The sequence below is a fragment of the Thermobia domestica genome, chromosome 3, assembly GCF_964235325.1.
Source record: "Thermobia domestica chromosome 3, izTheDome1.hap1.1, whole genome shotgun sequence".
NCBI lineage: Eukaryota > Metazoa > Arthropoda > Insecta > Zygentoma > Lepismatidae > Thermobia > Thermobia domestica.
This window is the reverse complement of record NC_137456.1, coordinates 62240268-62263175: the sequence shown is the minus strand read 5'-3', so window position 1 is coordinate 62263175 and position 22908 is coordinate 62240268. Positions and strand designations below refer to the sequence as shown.

At 43.3% G+C, this 22908-nt stretch overlaps 1 protein-coding gene and 3 non-coding genes across 4 annotated transcripts; all 4 read left to right on the top strand.

Annotated features, from left to right (window-relative positions):
• Positions 1 to 389: 389 nt before the first annotated feature.
• Positions 390 to 503, top strand: LOC145682450 (U5 spliceosomal RNA). The gene has a single exon (XR_014130914.1). It is a non-coding gene; the product is annotated as a U5 spliceosomal RNA (small nuclear RNA).
• A 2544-nt stretch (positions 504 to 3047) lies between these two features.
• On the top strand, positions 3048 to 5888 carry LOC145681806 (uncharacterized). The gene is made up of 2 exons (XM_081753416.1): positions 3048 to 4410; positions 4984 to 5888. The coding sequence occupies exons 1-2, from the start codon at positions 3048 to 3050 to the stop codon at positions 5886 to 5888; spliced, it is 2268 nt and encodes a 755-aa protein (XP_081609542.1).
• A 5280-nt stretch (positions 5889 to 11168) lies between these two features.
• On the top strand, positions 11169 to 11282 carry LOC145682449 (U5 spliceosomal RNA). The gene has a single exon (XR_014130913.1). It is a non-coding gene; the product is annotated as a U5 spliceosomal RNA (small nuclear RNA).
• Positions 11283 to 17033: 5751 nt separating this feature from the next.
• Positions 17034 to 17147, top strand: LOC145682448 (U5 spliceosomal RNA). Its single transcript, XR_014130912.1, has one exon. It is a non-coding gene; the product is annotated as a U5 spliceosomal RNA (small nuclear RNA).
• The last annotated feature ends 5761 nt before the right edge of the window (positions 17148 to 22908 follow it).

The following is a 22908-nucleotide window of genomic DNA, read 5'->3' as shown; positions in this document are numbered from 1 at the left end:
AGCCAGGGCCATCACGGGCCATTCAATGGACACGAGGTTCGAGCAGATCCACGAAGACCTCGAGCTCACATTTCTGGACGCAGAAAGAAGAAGACGATCTGCCACCTTCTGGCGTAAGATAACAGCATCACCACACCAGCATGTCAGACGCATCGGCACCGCAGACCCACGACGCAACTGCTACAGAATGCCACAACCACCACAATGAACGGAGAACAGAGATGAAACAAGGAGGGCGCGACAGTTGCGGCTCCTCACAATAGAGACGTAAGAAGAGGAAACAAACCATAAGCCAATCACACTAGAAGAAGGAAGGCAAGGGCTTCGGCCCGTAACTTCAAACAGAGGCAATCAAGCCTGCCATGAATAAGTCTGAAGTCTGAGGTGTTTCACTCTAGTTTCCCTTCAGTTCGTATAAATCTTTCGCCTTTTACTAAAGATTTCCGTGGAGGGGAACAATAAAGAGATATTAATGTATTTTTCGAGCCTGTTAACTACGGGCCTAATGGTGAAATCCAAAATTATTAAAAGTGTAAGATTTTAGAAACAATTCGAAGATGAATATTTTCGAATTCTTTAATATAGTTCTTATATTTGTGTTAAGTAAGATTTGTCGCTAATACGTCATGAACTGCAAACTGTGAAACTAATGTTGAGAAATGTTTTTGTAGAGTGAGGGTCATGCTTGTATACTTCTAGCGCTTCCGAGACAAGAATATTGAGACTTCAGTTGAGTGCGGAAAGGATCTGTTCTTCAGTTTAAAGTACCAAGTTTGTCTACAGGATTGTTTCTTCTTATGTAGTGGTCAATCTTAAAAGGTATGTTGAAATGTCCTAAAAACCCATTTGTTTTATGCTAATAGATCTGTGGGATGTATTTGTTTTAAGTTTCCTCTTTAGCATATTTCTTCATTGTGTACAATTTCTACGAGGAATATATTAGCTCACTTTGTTCTCTCTCAAAGATGACAATGTGGGAACTCTGAAATAACGAAATGATTTTTTGGTCTTCTATATGTGTATTTTACATTAAAATGTATACCGACATCATAAACCAGGACATATTATTCACTATTCAAGAAAATAGATGTGCCGCCTTCCCCAGAGGCATGATCGGAAACAACTTTGTGTATTCACGATAAAATAGTCGATGACAATTCAATATTTAGAATTGAAAATTTAATTGATTTTGATGATGTAGTGATAAACATGTAGATTGTATTCGATTGGGAAGTATTATAAAGTTATCAAAGATGTCATTGTGTATTTGTTCAAGTAAAGTAGTTGAATTGGTAGCCAGTAGATGGAGCGATGGTGCTAGTGTAGGAAGTTCAGATGTGATTGTTATTTTATGTATGTGTCGAGGTTGATACCTTTAAACATAACCAATTGTATAACCTTTTGATGTTTGATAAAGTAAAGAGGATGCTTAAAAGAAACTATTCTATATCGGTGGGAAAGTATAAATTGAAATACTCGCAGTGCAGAGGTGTTCCTTTGGTAGATAAGGCTGTATATACCGTTTGGTGTTTCATACTTACCTCATCAAGAAACCTAGCCTGTCTTGTGTTTGTTAGTGTGTCAGCGAGGACCAGGTATTGAAATACGTACCTGAGAGCATAACACATATACGGCACTTACAGGATAGACGAAAGTTATCGCTTTCGAAGGGTTCTTGTCTTTTGAAACTCATTACACTCATCTTATTTTCTTTCTCATCTCACATCTCATTGTTGCTCATCTCTCATTTCGGCCAGTGGGCCTGGGGCCCAGCACTGGTTGACCCGATATGGCGACTGGAGGACAACATGTCGGACTTCCTACGGTAATAGCTGGTCCTACCGTGTCCTCTGCAGATTCGGATATCAGACGTAGGCACCGAGATTCACACCGTACCGACAATAGCCCGGAAAGATCACGATCTCCAGTTATAGGTCACCATCACGCACCATCTCCGAAACGTCATCGCCGGGATAGCATCTCAGACTCTGATAGTGAGCGACTTAGAATCGACGACACGGAGTTCCCATCGCTATCTGACAGCACAAAGCAACCAATATATTCGTTCTTACTTACAAATTTCGACGCAAAATATCAGAACGAAAAGCAAATATATCTTCAACTCACTAAATATTATCGGCGAGCTCAGATTTCTCAAATTGTTGCCACCAGAAATGGGATGATCATCAAATCTCCTGATCAGAATCTTGCTACCACTATTCGTAACAAGTTCAGTTATGAAATTTTTGGCAAGAATGCACAACTCTCTAAATTGACTGACCGGAGAATCAAACAGCCGCCTCCGCCACCTCGCACGCCTGCTTTTTCCGTGGTCATACGAGGTGTAAATCTTGAGTTTACGGACGATGAGATTCTACACGAACTCACAGAGGAAGGGCACAAAGTTTCCAAGTGCATCCGCATTAGAAACGACCGAGGTCCCACTTACATGGTCCGAGTGTTATCTCAATCGCAGGACACCATCAACCAGCTTCTTGATAACGGAGCTTATATATATCGCAAACGGCATCGTGTCGAGCCCTCACGCACTGCACGACCAGTACCAATCCGCTGCGAGCGTTGTCAAGAATATAACACGCACACCAGCGCCAACTGCAGGAATAACTTGAAATGCGGATACTGTGCTGGACTCCATTCCACACGTACCTGTCCGAACCTGCAGCGCCCACCGCAGTGCTCAGCTTGTCCTGAACAACACCCGACTTACAGTTTTAAGTGTCAAGCTCGACCCGCACCTTCACCGGATAAACCTCACTTAGTGGCACCACTTCGCACTCAAAGTGAACCAATGACCGAACCCACTCCTTCCTCCAATATACCACCTGATTCGCAGCCAGTTACAGTATCTCAACTTCTTCAGTTCATCACATTAACGCTACAAAACGTGCATCCTTTTCTACGGCCGCATGTACTACAACAAGTACAGTATGCTGCCCGCTGCATATTCCACGTTACCTTCAATGCCACCTATACAGGCCAACGAGTTCACTTTCACACCACCCGCTTGGAAACATCTGTTTGAGATTATGAATTTCTTTATGGATATCGTTATTATCTTTCTCAACATCAGTTCCCTCAATCAACATAAACCTCTCTTCGAACAACTTCTTCTGGAAGAACATGCATCAGCGTTTCTACTAAACGAAACGCATCTCACACCTCGCATGTCTTGTAAGTTCTCAGGATACCAGATCTTTCGAGCCGACAATCAAACACCAGCCCTGCGCGCCAATGGCGGCGTACTCATTGGATTTGCTTCTCAGTTACCTTATCGTACTTTCCAAGCTCCTATTTCCAACCTTCCAGAATATCTTATCACAACCGTCTATTTCAAAGCTTTATACATAACCTTGGCGACCATCTACGTTCGCCCCGGCCATGCAATACCATACTCTTTTCTTCAGTATATCGCAAACAATTTTCGCCACTTCATTATCATGGCCGATATTAACATCCATAGTAGACCCGCTTGCCAGAAGGCTCAATTCCAGGACTTCGTTACAACACGCATACCTTGCATTCTGCATAAACTTCCAAAATCAACACGCCCTCTCTCAGATACCACACCGGATGTTGTCATCACCTCAACTACCCTTGGCGGCAAATGCCATATCGAAGTCTTAGACCCTCTTGGCAGCGACCACCTTCCAGTCAAGTTAACTATCAAACGTTCTTTTCGTCACCACTGTTCTGTAAACATTCCACCGAGGGAGGTCCCTAGATTTGACAAGGCTAATTGGGATAACTACAGACTTCATCTCACTTCTAAGCTTGAACATCTCGAGCCACCAAATACTGAGGATGAACTATACTCGGCGCTGGATACTATCACCTCTTCTATCCATACAGCATCTGCCGAGAATATACCTACCTCGCAAGTACATCCATGGCGTCCTCGATTACCACCTCAATACCTTCACATGATCAAACGTTCTCGACAATTTTACCGAGATTACGTACGTACAAAGAACGAAGAGGCTCTACGCCATCACCGACAACTCCAACGTACGGTTCGTAACTACGTTATAGCCTATAAACTTAGAAACTGGGTCAAAACGTGCAATACACTGGACGCAACTTCACATCCTACCAAATACTGGAAGAGATTTAATGCATTGACTGGCAAACTCACTCGAACACCTTATCCTCTCATTGACGGTGATCATCCACTCACGTCAGATAGTGCCAAAGCTGATGCCTTTGCGAATCACCTACAAACCATCTTCACGCCATTTCCTCCTGAAAGATCTGAACGACGCCATCCTGCATATACGTTTAATGTTGAATCTCGTCATCTTCAACCCAGTACAGAGCATACCTTTCCAGCTCATCACGAACTTACCACACCTATCACAGTTCCTGAAATTCGTGAAGTCACAGCTCGCAAACGTAACACTGCTCCAGGCATGGACCTTATCACCTACCGTCACATTAAAGAGAGTCCTTTCTGTTTACTGCTCCTGTTAGCCCATATTTTCACTTTCATTTTACGTACCGGTTTCATTCCCGTCAATTGGAAAACCTCTAAGACTTTAATGTTTCTAAAACCTAACAAGCCAGCTACCTCAGTATCATCTTACCGTCCAATCCAATTAACCACTGTTTTCTGCAAAATTCTCGAACGCATTCTTGTTAACAGACTTCATCCACATTTCTCTCGCCATCGCATCATTCCACTCCATCAAGCTGGTTTCCGTCCTCGCATTGGTGTTCATGACCAACTCTTACGCCTTACCAATCTCATTACGAATCATTTTAACCGCTCACAGCCATCATGTTTACTTCTATTCGACCTTGAGAAAGCTTTCGATAAGGTATGGCATCTTGCGCTTTTCTTTAAGCTTCTGTCCTGTAAACTACCAATTTGCTACATCCGATTCATTTTCAACTTTCTATCATGTCGCATAACATACATATCTGTAAACAACTCCTTATCACACCCTGTCTTTATTCATTCCGGAGTTCCACAGGGCTCAGCATTATCTCCACTTTTGTATCTGCTCTTCGTTGCCGATCTTCCTCCACTTCCTTCAAATGTACATCTCTTCCAGTTTGCAGACGACACGGCTTTTCTTGCTCTAGGCAAAACGATCCATCAATTGAACATAGCACTCCAATCTGCCATTGATATGTTTGTTAGTTGGTGCTCGAAATGGCGATTACGTTTAAATTCTGAGAAGACTCAAGGAATAGTTTTTCTTGACCCTAAGAGACGGTCCCGCGTCCATAGAAACCCAACACGCTTGAACCTTACTGTTCTTGATACTCCCATCAAACCTACCAAACACGTTAAGTACCTCGGCGTTACATTCGACACTCACCTCACATGGCGTCCTCACTTAGCTCAGATTATCACCAAAGCCTACAATAGACTAAATCTTCTTCGCCGACTTTCTGGCACAACCTGGGGCCTACGAGCAGATACCATTCTCACAACATATAAGGTGTTCCTACGACCCGTCCTCACCTATGGGTTCACAGCTTGGGTCGCTGCACACTCAACCTTTTACAACAAGCTCAAGATCCTAGAACGACACGCCCTGCGTATTGCTTATCGTATAAAGCTACCCAGCCCTACACAAGATCTGTATGATCGCATCTCCTTTCCTCACATCCTGTACCACATTGAAAAGCTTCGACTTTCCTACATCACCAATAGACTGGCTCAGAAACATCCTCTTTTCCTTGATATTCTACATAGTGATATCGATTATGCTCCACAACATCCTGTTCGGCACCCGCCACTCTCCCTCCTCTTTACTTTATACCGCTATTCACTCCCACCAAATCATCCAGATCAAGACATCGCAGCTGCCTTTGCCATTCATTCAGATTCGCACTACATCTTCCCATCATACGCACAGTAATCCATCTCTTCTAACAGGGCTCATTGTGTCTCTCATCATGATCCTGAGCAGCCCCAGGATCGGAAGATAACATGCATTCGTCTAACTAACCCTTCCCTTTACTGTGTTGTGGCGTTCAGTGCACCTCACTCTCATCTCCATCTCATCACCCATCCTAATGATTATGGCTAAAGGCCATAATGCCTACTATGGTACTTTAATAGTATATAATTTATGATCAATAAAGTTAATAGAAATTATTATATCACTTAGACCATCCCTGCTGCCTCCTTTCCATATTAATATTCCTTCTCTTCCCGAGAAAAGGGCGTAACCCTTGTAAGGGGCTGGCATGCCTTCAGCATGCTAGCATTGTAAAAAAAAAAAAAAAAAAAAAAAAAGTTTGGTGTTTCAGACTTTTCCAGAGTTCTGCTCTGAAGCGCCACCACTTGCATGGTGACGAGTTTTGCTATAACCTTCCTTTTCCATATCCTGGGCTTCTCTCACTGCCTCTTTCTCGAAAACCGTCTGTCAGACTCATCAAGCCAAGGGCAGCTGGTTTTACAGATCGAGTCAGGGGACCTGTCCCCCCCTGGACAACTATCCAAACGGGTTGTCCCACCTTCATTATCTTCATCAGCTCCACTTCATCTCTCATATATTCATTGTACTGCATTACGACATTCCAGCACACACCGGTTTCTTGCGATGGGAGATTCAGATGCTCCTCCTGGATCCTTAGGGGAAGGACGCCACTCTGGCTTACCCCCTGTTTTCGTCACTCCGTCTGCTTCGACCACGAAGGTGGTCAAAAGAAAGGATAAGGGCACTAGACAACGATCGCAGTCGGGCAGTTCAACTGCATCCACTGCTTCAAATGTGTCCACTAGATCCAGGTCTCCAAGGCAGCAGCAACTCTACTCCGAAACTATAAAACAACCTCACCATCAGGCCAAGAAACCGCACCGAGACAATACTTCAGAACCTTCTGACATGGAAACCGGAAACATTAGCACTTCTGTTATTCCTCAATTTCAACAATCGAACTTAAGCCAACCTACTAAACCTACTCTTCACTCCTTCCTACTTCAGCATTTCGACACTAAATACAGTAACGAAAAGTTCATTACCCTACAACTTCGGAAATATCTTCCAAGTATACCACTCACAGAAGTAATCAAAACTAGAAATGGTTATATCCTAAAATCCTCAGATCCACAGTTTGCCATCACAGTTAGGAATAAGGCTTCGTTCGAAATCTTTGGCAAGAATGCTACCATTACCACTCTTTCTTCTGCACGTCAGAAGCAATCACCGCCACCTAGACGTCCACCTTTCCTCTCTGTCGTCATCCGCGGGGTCGACCCATCCTATTCTGACAGTGAGATTCAAGAAGAACTCCAACTCGCAGGTCACACCATCCATAAAGTCATGCGTATACGTAACAATGCTGGTCCCACATATATGGTACGTGTACTCACTGCCTCACAAAATACCATAGATTCATTGCTCACTACTGGCGCTTACATCTATTATCGTCGGCACAGGGTCGAACCCTCTCGATCGCCTGCTCCTCTTCCTGTGCGTTGCGAAAATTGCCAAACTTACAGTGATCATAGCACAGATAGTTGCAAGAATCCACCAGTTTGTGGTTATTGTGCAGGCCCTCATCAAACACGCACTTGTCGGAATCTCGAACGACCACCCGAATGTCCAACCTGCCACGACCAACACCCGGCCTACAGCTATAAATGTAAGAATAAACCACAGCCTGACCAACAACGCCCACATTTAGTAGTTCCACTCCGTATCCCAGACTCTTCACCTCCTCCCAGCCAACAAACTACCGATGCAGTTACCATTCAACAACTCCTTCAATTTTTAACTCTCGCTTTACAGAACATCCATCCCTTTCAGCGCAATCACATTCTACAGCAACTCACAAAGGCCGCTAAATCTGTTTTCAACGTTAACTTCTACGCCACATATACGAACAACTACGTCCATTTCCATACATCTCCACAAGAAACAGCCGTTTAACTCTGTACATCATGGATTTAGTCTTTCTCTTCCTTAATATCCGCTCGCTACCCAAGAATAAAACTCTATTTGAAGCACTTTTACTTGAAGAAAACGTCTCAGCCTTCTTGTTGAACGAGACATTTCTTACGAAAACCACCTCCTGTAACATTCCTCGTTATACGCTTGTACGTCACGACAACACAGCACCAGCATTACGGTCAAATGGAGGCGTAGCAATAGGTTTTCGAAATCACATACCTCATCGCAATCACATTTGTTCCATACCTCACCTCCCAGAACATATAATTACTACCTTATATTTCAAGTCTATCATGATCACCTTCGCTACTATTTACGTTCGCCCAGGTCATCCTATTCCACTCGCATTTTTTAGTCACATGTCTCACACCTATAAAAATTATATCATCCTCGCTGACATCAACTATCATAGTCGCACTCCTGTTGAACGCATACAATTCTCCGATCATATAACCACCCACACCACTGGCATTCTCCACATTCCTCCGACTCCTACTAGACCTGTATCAAATACCACACCTGACATTGCTATCACTTCAAATACACTTGCTGCTAAGATCACCCTTACAGTCCTGGACCTACTCGGTAGTGATCATGCCCCGATCAAGCTCTCATATCATATGGGCAATGCTCGACCTCACGATGCACCTCCGCCAATTCGAACTCCACGTTTCGACAAAGCTGATTGGGATCATTATCGCAGCTATCTTACCACTGCCGTAGCTCATTTGCACCCTCCCACTTCATCAGATGAGCTTTACACACATATTGAAACGATCACTTCAGAAATCACCCATGCATCAGAACTGTTCATTCCCACCACCAGCTCCACCCCTTATCACCCTAAATTACCCCCGCATTACCTCACTCACATCAAACGTTCCCGGCAAGCTTATCGAAAATACATAAGAACACGAAACCCCGAAGCTCTTCAACTTCACCATCAACTGCAACGTTCAGTCAAAAACTACATTCAAGCATACAAACGCCGTCAATGGATCAAAGCCTGTAATAACCTTACTGACAATGCACACCCTTCACGTTATTGGAAACGTCTCAACGCACTCTGTGGCAAGTACAGCAAAACCCCATACCCTCTCATCATCGACAACAGTCACGCACCATCTGATCAAGATAAAGCAAACGCCTTTGCTGACTATCTACAAGACATCTTCACACCATCCCGTCATGACCACATTTTTGCTCATCCAGTCGATCATGTCAACACCGCACATCCTATCCTTCAACCAAATCTTAATCATATTTTGCCGCAGCATGAACTCACAGCTCCAATCACTGTTACAGACATCACAACAGTCGTGCAGCATAAACGAAACTCTGCTCCTGGTTTTGATTCCATCACATATCGTCATATCAAAGAAAGTCCTATTTCTCTACTTCTTCTTCTAGCCTCTATTTACACTTTTATTCTCAGAACTGGCTTTTTCCCCGCTGAATGGAAGCTGTCCAAAACCCTCATGTTTCCGAAGCCAAACAAACCTCCTAGCGCAGTCTCTTCCTACCGACCTATACAACTTACTTCCACTTTCAGCAAAATTCTTGAGCGCATCCTTGTCAACAGACTTCATCCATACCTCCACGCACGTAATCTCATTCCTTCTTTTCAAGCCGGATTCCGCCCATCTTATTCCATTAACGATCAGCTTCAACGTCTAACCACTCTCATTACAAATCACTATAATTCCGTTCGTCCATCCTGCCTTGTTCTGTTCGACCTAGAAAAAGCATTCGATAAAGTCTGGCACCTTGCACTTATTTTCAAACTCATCAAGCTCAAATTACCCATGTCTTACATTCGCTTCATTTTTCACTTCTTGGCATGCCGTATCACCTATGTTAATATCAACAACCATCTATCACATCCTATCTTCCTAAATTCTGGTGTACCACAAGGCTCAGCTCTGTCCCCTTTGCTGTATTTACTGTTTGTTTCAGATTTTCCTTCTCTTCCAGACGACGTGTATACTTTCCAGTATGCAGATGATACAGCCTTCCTTGCCCTTGGTCGCACCATCAATCATATCAACCTCATCTTACAAGAATCCATGAATCGTTTTTCGCACTGGTGTCATAAATGGCACCTCACCATAAATGCTTCGAAAACACAGGCCATAGTATTTCTGCCGCCACGCAAACGCTCCAAGACCCACAGAAATCCATCACTTCTTTCTCTAAAAATTCAAGATACAGCGATCCATCCATCAAAAACTGTTACTTACCTTGGTATTGTTTTTGACCATCATCTCACCTGGCTTCCTCATCTTAATTACATCAAAACCAAAGTATATAACCGTCTGAATCTCCTTAAACGTCTCACTGGCACTACCTGGGGCCCCACCTCAACCATGGTTCTCAACACATATAAAGCATTTCTCCGCCCTGTCCTTACATACGGTTTCACCGCTTGGCTCTCAGCTCCTACCTCGTACTACTACAAACTTGCAACATTTGAACGTCATGCCTTCCGCATTGCCTACCGCATTTCTCTTCCCAGTCCGACTAGATACCTATATTCACTCATTACTTTCCCTGCATTACTTTACCACCTCGAATCTCTTCGCCTCAAGTTCATCACTGTCCGATATATGCAGCAGCAACCACTTCTACTCGCCACTATGCACTACCTTGCCAATTCATCTGCTCGCCCTCGATATTACCATCTCCCTCTAAATTTGCTGTTTACATTATACTGTTATACCTTGCCGCCAAACCATCCCGACCTAGAACTATTACAGGATCATCGCTTGCATGTCCATCTTCCTCATATTTTTCCCTCGCATCAAGCACAGTGATTACCCTCTGTATCTAACAGGGCCTCCCTCGTCCTCATTGGCCTAGCGTCGCCCCTAGGCAGAAGATAACCCGCATTTGTTCTGCTAACATTTCCTATGTGTTGTGGCGTCATCTGCACTCATTTCATCCCTCATGATCATCTCTGCAAATAAAATATTTTTAATCAACTTGTTCTGTAATCTATAATGTATGCATGGTATGTATTTTCCTATGTCTTGTGTACCCTTTGCCTCACTGATGATTATGGTCGCAAAGACCATAATGACCTGATCTGTAGTAATTGTTAAATAAAGAAAGTCTCATAGCCCAACGCCCGTCATTCCACATCCATATACTTCCTATGCAACCCTTCCCTTAAAGAGGGTGTAGCCCTCTACAGGGTAGCTAGCCTGCGGGCTAGCATTAAAAAAAAAAAAGGTTGGTGTTTCACTCTAGTTTCCCTTCAGTTCGTATAAATCTTTCGCCTTTTACTAAAGATTTCCGTGGAGGGGAACAATAAAGAGATATTAATGTATTTTTCGAGCCTGTTAACTACGGGCCTAATAGTGAAATCCAAAATTATTAAAAGTGTAAGATTTTAGAAACAATTCGAAGATGAATATTTTCGAATTCTTTAATATAGTTCTTATATTTGTGTTAAGTAAGATTTGTCGCTAATACGTCATGAACTGCAAACTGTGAAACTAATGTTGAGGAATGTTTTTGTAGAGTAAGGGTCATGCTTGTATACTTCTAGCGCTTCCGAGACAAGAATATTGAGACTTCAGTTGAGTGCGGAAAGGATCTGTTCTTCAGTTTGAAGTACCAAGTTTGTCTACAGGATTGTTTCTTCTTATGTAGTGGTCAATCTTAAAAGGTATGTTGAAATGTCCTAAAAACCCATTTGTTTTATGCTAATAGATCTGTGGGATGTATTTGTTTTAAGTTTCCTCTTTAGCATATTTCTTCATTGTGTACAATTTCTACGAGGAATATATTAGCTCACTTTGTTCTCTCTCAAAGATGACAATGTGGGAACTCTGAAATAACGAAATGATTTTTTGGTCTTCTATATGTGTATTTTACATTAAAATGTATACCGACATCATAAACCAGGACATATTATTCACTATTCAAGAAAATAGATGTGCTGCCTTCCTCAGACATAATCGGAGACAACTCTGTGTATTCACGATAAAATAGTCGATGACAATTCAATGTTTAGAATTGAGTTTGATGATGTAGTGAAAAACATGTAGATTGTATTCGATTGGGAAGTATTATAAAGTTATCAAAGATGTCATTGTGTATTTGTTCAAGTAAAGTAGTTGAATTGGTAGCCAGTAGATGGAGCGATGGTGCTAGTGTAGGAAGTTCAGATGTGATTGTTATTTTATGTATGTGTCGAGGTTGATACCTTTAAACATAACCAATTGTATAACCTTTTGATGTTTGATAAAGTAAAGAGGATGCTTAAAAGAAACTATTCTATATCGGTGGGAAAGTATAAATTGAAATACTCGCAGTGTAGAGGTGTTCCTTTGGTAGATAAGGCTGTATATACCGTTTGGTGTTTCACGGAACTGGCCACCTGGAATCTCTAACCAGGTAAAAAAATAGGGTATCCGTTGCTGGCGGAGAAAAATAAACTAGTCCTCTGGTGTTTCTATCCCCATTGTTTGATTTTACTCGCGATCTTCTGTATACGGTTGGATTACTTGCCTCCTCGAGGTCCAAGGAAACAACCGTTGAATTGATTATAAGCCTCCACGGAGGCAAAAATACTAAATTGATCCTAATAGTTGACGACCCTTGCTATTGTTTTTGGCTTCTATATTTTTTGATACCCTCCTCTTTGGAGGCAGAGATACCTGTAAACAGTTGACGACCTTGGCATATGTATCGGCAAACGACTTCGTTTTCAGTTTTCGTAACACAGTACCATGGATTCTCCTACACAACCCTCATATCAGCATTGCGGATTACCACAGATCATCCCAGGTCCGGCTGACGCTGCTGCTCTTGACAGACAACGCAGGGAAAGCCACAAACGTGCTCAAGGCACTAGTCGATCTCCATCTGGATCTCGATCTCGCTCACGTTCACCAGCTCTTTCACGACAACCTCTGTCCCAGCCATCAAAGAAAGCACACACAATTAGCGATTCTGAATCTGAACTTCAGATAGATCTAGGAGACGACCGGCAATTTCCCCCATTACAAGCACCGCAACGTCCACCGTTATACAACTTTATCCTTCAACAGTTTGATCCTAAATTCGCCAATCTCAAAATTCTGCTCCAGCAATTCTGTAAGTACGTACCTCGTACGTCAATTTCTGAACTAATACCTACTCGCAATGGCATCATCATAAAATCCACAGATGAGAATCTGGCCTATAAAATTCTGAACCGCTGCAGCTATGAAGTCTTTGGCAAAACAGCCACTATGGCACGATTAGCCGACAAAAGAGCCAAACAGCCACCACCACCACGAAAATCGCCTACCTTGTCTGTAGTTATACGTGGTGTGGACCCGTCGATCACAGACGAAGAAGTTGCCGACGAGCTCAAACAGGAAGGCCATGTCATTACGAAATGCATCCGCATTAAGAATAATATGGGCCCGACATATATGATGCGTGTTCTTACTTCGCACCAAGAAACTATCGATGAACTTCTAACTTCAGGGGCATTTATCTTCAAACGTCGACACCGGGTCGAGGCATCTCGCACTCCACAACCTCTCCCGCTCCGATGCGAAAAGTGTCAAAAATATAATTCGCATCCAACATCAAAATGTCCAAATCAACCAACGTGTGGCTTTTGCTCCGGGTCTCACTTCACTAAGGTCTGTCCAAATACCCACCAACCGCCTAAATGTACCACATGTCCTGAACAACACCCTACGTTCAGTTACAAATGCAAAGCCAGGCCACCAGTGGACGAGACTAAACCTGAACTTGTGGTGCCTATCAGAACGCCCGAAACTAAATCTGAATCTCCGCCTATCACTTCAGTATATCAACCTATCACAATCGAACAACTTCTTGCATTTTTCACCGTAGCTCTGCAAAACATTCATCCATTTCAAAGACAATATGTACTCCAACAAATCCAACTTGCAGCTCAGGCAACTCTAAACGTCACATTAAATGCTACATATTCAGGTCCGTATGCTTATTTCCATGTTACTGCGGTTCCACCTAGCTCTTAAAAACCTCACTTACTGTATATCGATCATTATTGCTTTAATATTTCTGTTTCTTAATATCCGGTCTCTTCAATCACATAAACCACTGTTTGAACAACTGCTACTAGAACAACAAGTCAATGCATTTCTCCTTAACGAAACTCATCTGAAGCCTAAACAAAGCTGCAAATTTTCACGATACACACTGCTCAGACATGACACAACCATACCCATGTGCCGTGCAAATGGCGGAGTCGCCCTTGGGTTTTCTCCATCAATCGCCTATCGCCAACATTTACTGTCAATACCAAACATCCCGGAATACATCATTACCACTCTATACTACAAAGATATATATGTCACTTTGGCTACCATTTACATCCGCCCTGGTCATGCCATACCTCTAAATTTTTTTCAGTATATCTCAGACACTTTCCGCACCTACATCATTATGGCAGACATAAATTTTCACAGTCGAACAGCCCGCCAAAAGGAAGAATTTCTAGATTTCATTGCAACCGAAACATCCGGCACATTCCATACCCTGCCTCATTCTACCCGACCGATCTCGGATACCACTCCAGACGTTGTCATTACTTCAGCCAGTATCTCTGCACGGTGTACTCTCACAGTACTCGACCCGCTTGGTAGTGATCATGTTCCCGTTAAATTATCACTCACTTCTTCACACCGTCCAGCACCCCACTTACCTCCTGTCACTCGTACCACATTGCGCTTCGACAAAGCCGACTGGCCAGGATATCGAAATTACCTCAGTAGCATTTTTGCAAACTCAACTTTATCAGAAACGGAGGAAGATCTTCATAATTCTTTGGATAGAATAACTACAGCACTCCATGACGCTACCAGCCGTTTTATTCCGACTAGTACATCCCATAGTTATCGCCCAACGCTCCCACCCCATTATTTACCACTTATCAGACGTTCACGAGCGCTCTACAAAGATTACAAACGTACAGGAAATCTAGAGTCATTGCACTTACATCGTCAATTTCAACGCACAGTTCACAATTATATTAAAGCATATAAACTCCGTCAATGGATAAAAGCTTGCAATAATTTGGCAGACGATGCACACCCATCCAGATACTGGAACCGTTTCAACATGCTCACTGGTCGCAAGACCCACACTACCTATCCTCTTCTAGAGAATGAAAATCCTCTTCACACAGATAAAGAAAAAGCAGACGCCTTCGCAACCTATCTACAATCTATTTTCACTCCGTCTGAAGCAGCCATTCCTCGCAGGCATCCCACACATACCTTTAACATAAATTCACCAGAACTTCAACCCAGCACGTCTCATGTTTTACCCGCACATCCTCTTACTACGCCTATCACTGTAACAGATATCAACTCCGTCACGGCTCGCAAGCGCAATACTGCCCCTGGTCTGGACTCAATTACTTATCGTCATGTCAAAGAAGCGCCTCTCGCCTTACTACACCTTTTAGCAACTATATTTACGTTTATTCTCCGCACAGGTTATCTTCCCCCTCAGTGGAAGACTTCCAAAACACTCATGTTTGCTAAGCCACACAAACCACTAAATTCCGTATCATCTTACAGGCCCATACAATTAACTCCGACTTTCAGTAAAATATTGGAACACATCCTTGTCAAAAGACTTCACACTCACTTAACAGCGAAAAATTTGCTACCTTTACATCAAGCTGGTTTCCGACCAGGATATAGTATTAACGATCAGTTACTTCGCCTCACCAACATGATCACTAATCATTACAATTCTTCCAAGCCTGCCTGTTTAGTTTTATTCGATCTCGAAAAGGCATTTGATAAAGTATGGCACCTGGGACTTTTATTCAAGCTTCTGTCTTTCCGTCTTCCAATCACGTACATCCGCTTCATTTTTAATTTTCTCTCAAACCGCCTGGCTTACATTTACATCAATGACAGTGTCTCTTATCCTGTTTTTCTTCATAGCGGCGTTCCGCAAGGCTCTGCCTTGTCCCCACTGCTGTATCTGCTTTATGTCGCTGACATGCCGTCCTTACCGCAAAATATTCATACATTTCAGTACGCCGATGACACGGCTTTCCTGGCGTTAACAAAGACTATCTCTCAAATAAACACTGCGATGAATGAAGCTATCCGTCGCTTTAGCGATTGGTGTCGGACGTGGCGCTTAACAATAAACGCTACCAAAACTCAGGCCATAGTCTTTATTCCACCAAAACGTCGATCACGAGTTCATCGAAACCCAGCTCGTCTTGCCCTTACCGTCAATGATGCTGCCATACAGCACTCAAAGACAGTGAAATACTTGGGTATAACATTTGATCATCATCTTACATGGCGTCCACACCTCGCTACCGTTGTAAGCAAAGCCAAAAATAGATTAAATTTACTTAAACGTCTCATAGGTACAACGTGGGGTCTCCATTCTTCTACGCTTATCAACACCTACAAGGTCTTCCTCCGTCCCGTACTTACATATGGTTTTACCTCCTGGATATCAGCAAGCGCAAAACATTACGAAAAGCAGTTAATAATGGAACGACATGCTCTCCGCCTAGCCTACCGCATTAAATTACCAAGTCCAACCCGTGAATTGTACGACCGCATCACATTTCCTCACCTACTTTATCATATTGAAGCTCTTCGTATTAAATATATAACTCAACGGTATGACAACGAACACGCTTTATTTTTTTGAAACCGTTTACAGCGACGCTCCCTACACTCACAGCCATCACCACACGTCTACACCTCTCTCACTGCTTTTCGCATTATATAAATATACCGTACCTCCAAATCATCCGGACTATAACATCATCAGTATCCTCAGCACATCACACGTACCGGCCCATATCTCACCTTCATATCATGCACAGTAAACCCGCTTGTCACTAACAGGACGACCTCACGTATAATAAAATAACTAAATAATTAAATAAAACTTATGGCGGTTTAATACAGTTCATAAATGTCTCTTTGCCCAACTGAAAATATTTCTTTTTCCGACACAAATATGTTAAATCTCTTTCCCTAATAGAGTGTGTAGCCCTCGCAATGGGTGCTAGCTACACCATAGCTAGCTAACTTAAAAAAAAAAATAAAAAAAAATAAAAATGGTGTTTCACTCTAGTTTCCCTTCAGTTCGTATAAATCTTTCGCCTTTTACTAAAGATTTCCGTGGAGGGGAACAATAAAGAGATATTAATGTATTTTTCGAGCCTGTTAACTACGGGCCTAATGGTGAAATCCAAAATTATTAAAAGTGTAAGATTTTAGAAACAATTCGAAGATGAATATTTTCGAATTCTTTAATATAGTTCTTATATTTGTGTTAAGTAAGATTTGTCGCTAATACGTCATGAACTGCAAACTGTGAAACTAATGTTGAGGAATGTTTTTGTAGAGTGAGGGTCATGCTTGTATACTTCTAGCGCTTCCGAGACAAGAATATTGAGACTTCAGTTGAGTGCGGAAAGGATCTGTTCTTCAGTTTGAAGTACCAAGTTTGTCTACAGGATTGTTTCTTGTTATATAGTGGTCAATCTTAAAATGTCTGTTGAAATGTCCTAAAAACCCATTTGTTTTATGCTAATAGATCTGTGGGATGTATTTGTTTTAAGTTTCCTCTTTAGCATATTTCTTCATTGTGTACAATTTCTACGAGGAATATATTAGCTCACTTTGTTCTCTCTCAAAGATGACAATGTGGGAACTCTGAAATAACGAAATGATTTTTTGGTCTTCTATATGTGTATTTTACATTAAAATGTATACCGACATCATAAACCAGGACATATTATTCACTATTCAAGAAAATAGATCTGCTGCCTTCCTCAGACATAATCGGAGACAACTCTGTGTATTCACGATAAAATAGTCGATGACAATTCAATGTTTAGAATTGAATTTGATGATGTAGTGAAAAACATGTAGATTGTATTCGATTGGGAAGTATTATAAAGTTATCAAAGATGTCATTGTGTATTTGTTCAAGTAAAGTAGTTGAATTGGTAGCCAGTAGATGGAGCGATGGTGCTAGTGTAGGAAGTTCAGATGTGATTGTTATTTTATGTATGTGTCGAGGTTGATACCTTTAAACATAACCAATTGTATAACCTTTTGATGTTTGATAAAGTAAAGAGGATGCTTAAAAGAAACTATTCTATATCGGTGGGAAAGTATAAATTGAAATACTCGCAGTGTAGAGGTGTTCCTTTGGTAGATAAGGCTGTATATACCGTTTGGTGTTTCATACTGACCTTGCGACTCTAGACGAAAGTCTATGATTCGTGCGATCTTAACTCATCTTGTTATTCTTCTCGTTGTTCAGCTAACGTGCGGAGGATTCTGTTATAGAGTCGACATCGGCCTCACGGTCCGAGCCGCACAGTCTCTTTGCGGAGGATTCTCTTATAGAGTCGACATCGGCCTCACGGTCCGAGCCGCACATTTATAGTCAGGGCCTTTGTTACTAACTTGGTCGTACAGTCTACTTATACCTGTGTGGGGCGCTACACTTTTAGTGTGCGAAACACCAGGCACTTACTAACATCTACTAGTTGGCGACGTAACACTTCGGTGTTAGCACTCTCGCCTTTTCATCACTGATCATGCCGGGACCTCCTAACCCCGCTGACAATCCATCAGGGCGTCATACTCTCCCTGCAACTGTGATGGGGCCACCTCAGGATCGTCGTCCACGGCCACGAGAACGAGAACGCACCTCCTCAGGAGCTTCTTCTGTCTCTCTTGGTTCTCCTGTTCGAGATAGAGATCGTTCCCGATCACCGACTCACATCAAGAAGCTCAAATATACTGAGGCTCTCCTCAGTCCACCGAAGCCTAAACCGCCACAACCATCCGTAGCTTCTGCTTCTACCTCATCCGCTGAGGAGCCAATAATCATAGATCAACCATCTACGTCTAACTTTACCATCCTGTTCACTAATTTAAAACCAGAGTATTTCAACATCAAACCAATGTACCTCCAGCTCATGCGGTACTGTACCCGCCTTGATCTTCAGCAACTAATCAAAACCCAAAATGGCATCTTACTAAAAACAACTAATCCAGGCTTATATGACCATCTAATTTACAAGGTCGGACCAGCTATGTTTGGCACCAATGCAAAGATTACTCTTCTGAAAACACCCACTCAGAAAACTCCACCGCCACCACGTCGCACGCCCTTATTATCCGTGGTGATTCGTGGTGTCGATCCCAGCCTAACGGAAAAAGAGATCTTGGACGAACTGAAAGAGGACGGCTACCACCCAACACGAGCCTTACGTATTAAGAATGCTACTGGTCCAACTTACATGGTGCGCCTACTTACAGACGACCAGACGCTTATTGACGAACTTCTGCAGAATGGCGTTTATATCTACCGCTGCCACCATAGGGTGGAAGCGTCACGTACTCCACCGCCTCTTTCCATACGCTGCGAAAATTGTCTCGCCTATAATTCACATCCTACAAACAAATGCACTCTACCATCCGTCTGCCCCCACTGTAAAGGCACCCATAAGCTGAAAAATTGTCCTAACTTACAGCAACCTGCTAACTGCAATACCTGTGGCGGACCTCATCCAACTTACTCGTATCAATGCCCGCAGAAACCGAAGCCTTTACCCGATAAACCGGAAACCGTAGTGCCTCTTCGTATTCATCCGGCAACCCAGGTCTCTATAGGCACCCAAACATCACTCCTACCGCCACCTACAGTCGAAACCATGCTGCAATTCATCACTCTCGTTCTCCAGAATACCTTTCCCTATCAACGGGAAGCTATTCTCACTCATGCCACGAAAGCAGCCCATGACATCTTCCACCTCCATATGGCTGCTACATACTCTGGGCTTTCAACTTACTTTCATTTCCATTCTGATGCTCCATCATGAATATTCGCACGCAGGGGAAACGGCCAATTAAATTACTATTTTCAAACATCCGATCCTTACGGACCAATCGAGTCCTTTTAGAAACCATGGCGGCTGCACATACCGTTGACTGTATCCTGCTCAACGAAACTTTCTTAAAGTCCAGCGAACGTTATTATTTTCCCCACTATCATCTTACACGCGCAGATCTATCGACCCATCCAGCTCGCGGGGGAGCAGCTATAGCGGTTAAACACTCTATTCCACGGCGTCATGTTCTACCCCCTAATCCACAACGCTACTCTGAACATGTGATCCAAACCATCTACTTTCCGTCTATTACATTCACAGTTGCCACTATTTACGTCCGATCTACCCAGCCGTTACCGTACCATTTTCTCACTTATCTTGACTTGAACTTCCGTACGTATATACTTCTAGCAGATATTAATTACGCCTCTCGCACTGCAGAGCAGCAACAGCGATTTACCGATTTCCTGGCAACAACCCATAGCACTCTTCTTCCCCTACCTCAACACACTCGACCCGCTAGCAATACCACCCCTGATGTAGCCATAGTGTCTAACAATCTTTTATCTCGGACGTCCGTGGAAATTCTTGGTTCTGTGGGCAGTGACCATCTACCGATCCTACTGACTCTCACACAGACTTTACCAAAAACTGAAGACATCACTTCAACTCCTAAATATAACTTTACAGCAGCAAACTGGGATCGTTATCAAGAGCTTATCACCACTGACCTCGGCAACCTCACTCCCACACTGGACTCCATTGCCAACGTCGATCAACTTTGCGCTACACTTGAGACCGCAATAAACCACAGTACTGCATGTTCCATTCCAAAATACTCTCAACCTAAGAGCCGTCCAAATCTCCCTTCTGGTGTGTTAAATATCCTCGCACGATCCGATCAGTATTTGACTGAATATCACCGCACCAATGATCGTCACTTCTTACACTTACATCGCCAATTCCAGCGCATGGCAAAACATTATATTATTGCACGAAAGAGACTGAACTGGCGACTATCATGTAACCAGCTACGTGACGAGCGCAACCCCACTCGATTCTGGAACCTCTTCAAACGCCTAACATTCCAGAAGCATAGACCCCAATATCCGTTAATTACTAATGGCACTGCCCCTACTACAGACTTGGAGAAAGCCGCTCTCTTTGCCAACCATTTTGAGGCGGTTTTTACCACCCACTCATCGCCTCTCTATACTCATCCTAGTGATCGGCACATAACTGCAGTCGGTGATCCAGAACAAGCACGCTTTGCGCCGAACTTCATTCAACTCCCTCAACCCGACGATCCACTACTGGCACCCATTACTTCAATCGAAATCTTAGAGGTCCTCAAATACCGCCGCAATACAGCACCAGGTAATGACAATATCTCATATCGTCAACTTCTCCATGCGCCTGCCGTTTTTCTGCTCTTACTTGCACAGCTGTACTCCACAATACTAGCAACCGGCTATTTTCCTACGGCGTGGAAGCTGGCTAAGATAGTGGTCTTTTTAAAACCGCAAAAAGACCCCTCCTCAGTGGCATCATATCGGCCGATCAGTCTCACGAATGCTTTTAGTAAAACATTCGAACGTATCCTTATGAAACGTCTGCAGCCATACATTACCGACAAGGCAATCATTCCCCCTACTCAAGCTGGTTTCCGACCTTCCTTTGGCATTAACGACCAACTAGTCAAACTATCCTCCATGCTGGTCAATCATTTTAACAAACGCCTCCCGTCAGTCCTAGTATCACTTGATATCGAAAAGGCTTTCGACACTGTTTGGCACGCTGGACTAATTTACAAACTTACCTCCCTTCTGCCGTTTCCCTACGTGCGGATAATAGCCCAGTTTCTCCACCATAGAAGAGCATATATTCAGATTAATAACACCAAATCCCCAACCTTTATACTTCGTGCCGGCGTTCCCCAAGGTTCAGTGCTCTCACCTCTCTTATATTTGCTCTATGTCGCCGATATGCCTCAACCATCGCCTCCAGTCCATATGCTCCAATTTGCCGATGATACTGCGTATCTCGCACTTGGGTCTTCCGTTGACCAAATTAATCACATCCTTCAACGTGCGCTGGATAATCTTGTTGCCTGGAGCATCAAATGGAAACTGAAACTGAATCCACTGAAAACCCAGATGACCTTATTTGGCCTCAAGAGGAATAAGTTCTGCCCTACCCGCAATCCTGAGCGCCTCACAATTACCCTCTTAGATTCTCGTCTTCCGGTCCACGATACCTTAACATACCTTGGTGTCACATTCGATAAACACCTTACATGGAACGCCCACCTTCGTACTTTGGAAGCCAACATTCGCCGTCGGATTAATCTCCTTCGACATCTGAAAGGCACTACGTGGGGTCTAAATGCTAAATTACTTCTCTACACCTATAAGGTCTTCGTCCGACCGGCACTGACGCATGGCCATCTTGCCTGGCTATCGGCGACTACCAACTTTTATGCACGCCTCCAAATCCTCGAACGCCGTGCACTCCGCATAGCATATTCTCTACCGCAGCACACACCTACTGCCGAGGTCTACCGACGCACCACTATGCCTACACTTCTTCCTCATCTCCGACGCCTTCGCAGCCGCTACATCTTCCAGCGCATTTCAAATGCCCATCCTATACTCCACGAACTCCTGGACCAAACACCTACGGAGCCCAGATACGCATATCCGCCTGTCGATCATTTACTGGCCATTTATGAACAAGACAATTCGCCTGCGACGCACAACCCACTTCGCCGTATCTATCGCCACTACGGCCACATCCATAATCCATGATTCCACACATGGATATCTCCGTAGTTTAGCTTCCACCGTCTGAACACGACCATATTCCAATCTATGCAACATTCCATGCTCATCCCTACTCGACTTACCTCTACACATCTTTATTAGACGACGTATTTGCATCTTCATTGCATAACAGCCTGAGAACCTTCTCATATACATTCGCCACACCTTTTCCTCAATCACTGGCCATAGAGACGGCATAACCGTCTGCGGCCCGCCCATCCCCGGATGGGAATGAAAGCCTTGTGAAAAAAAAAAAATTGGTGTT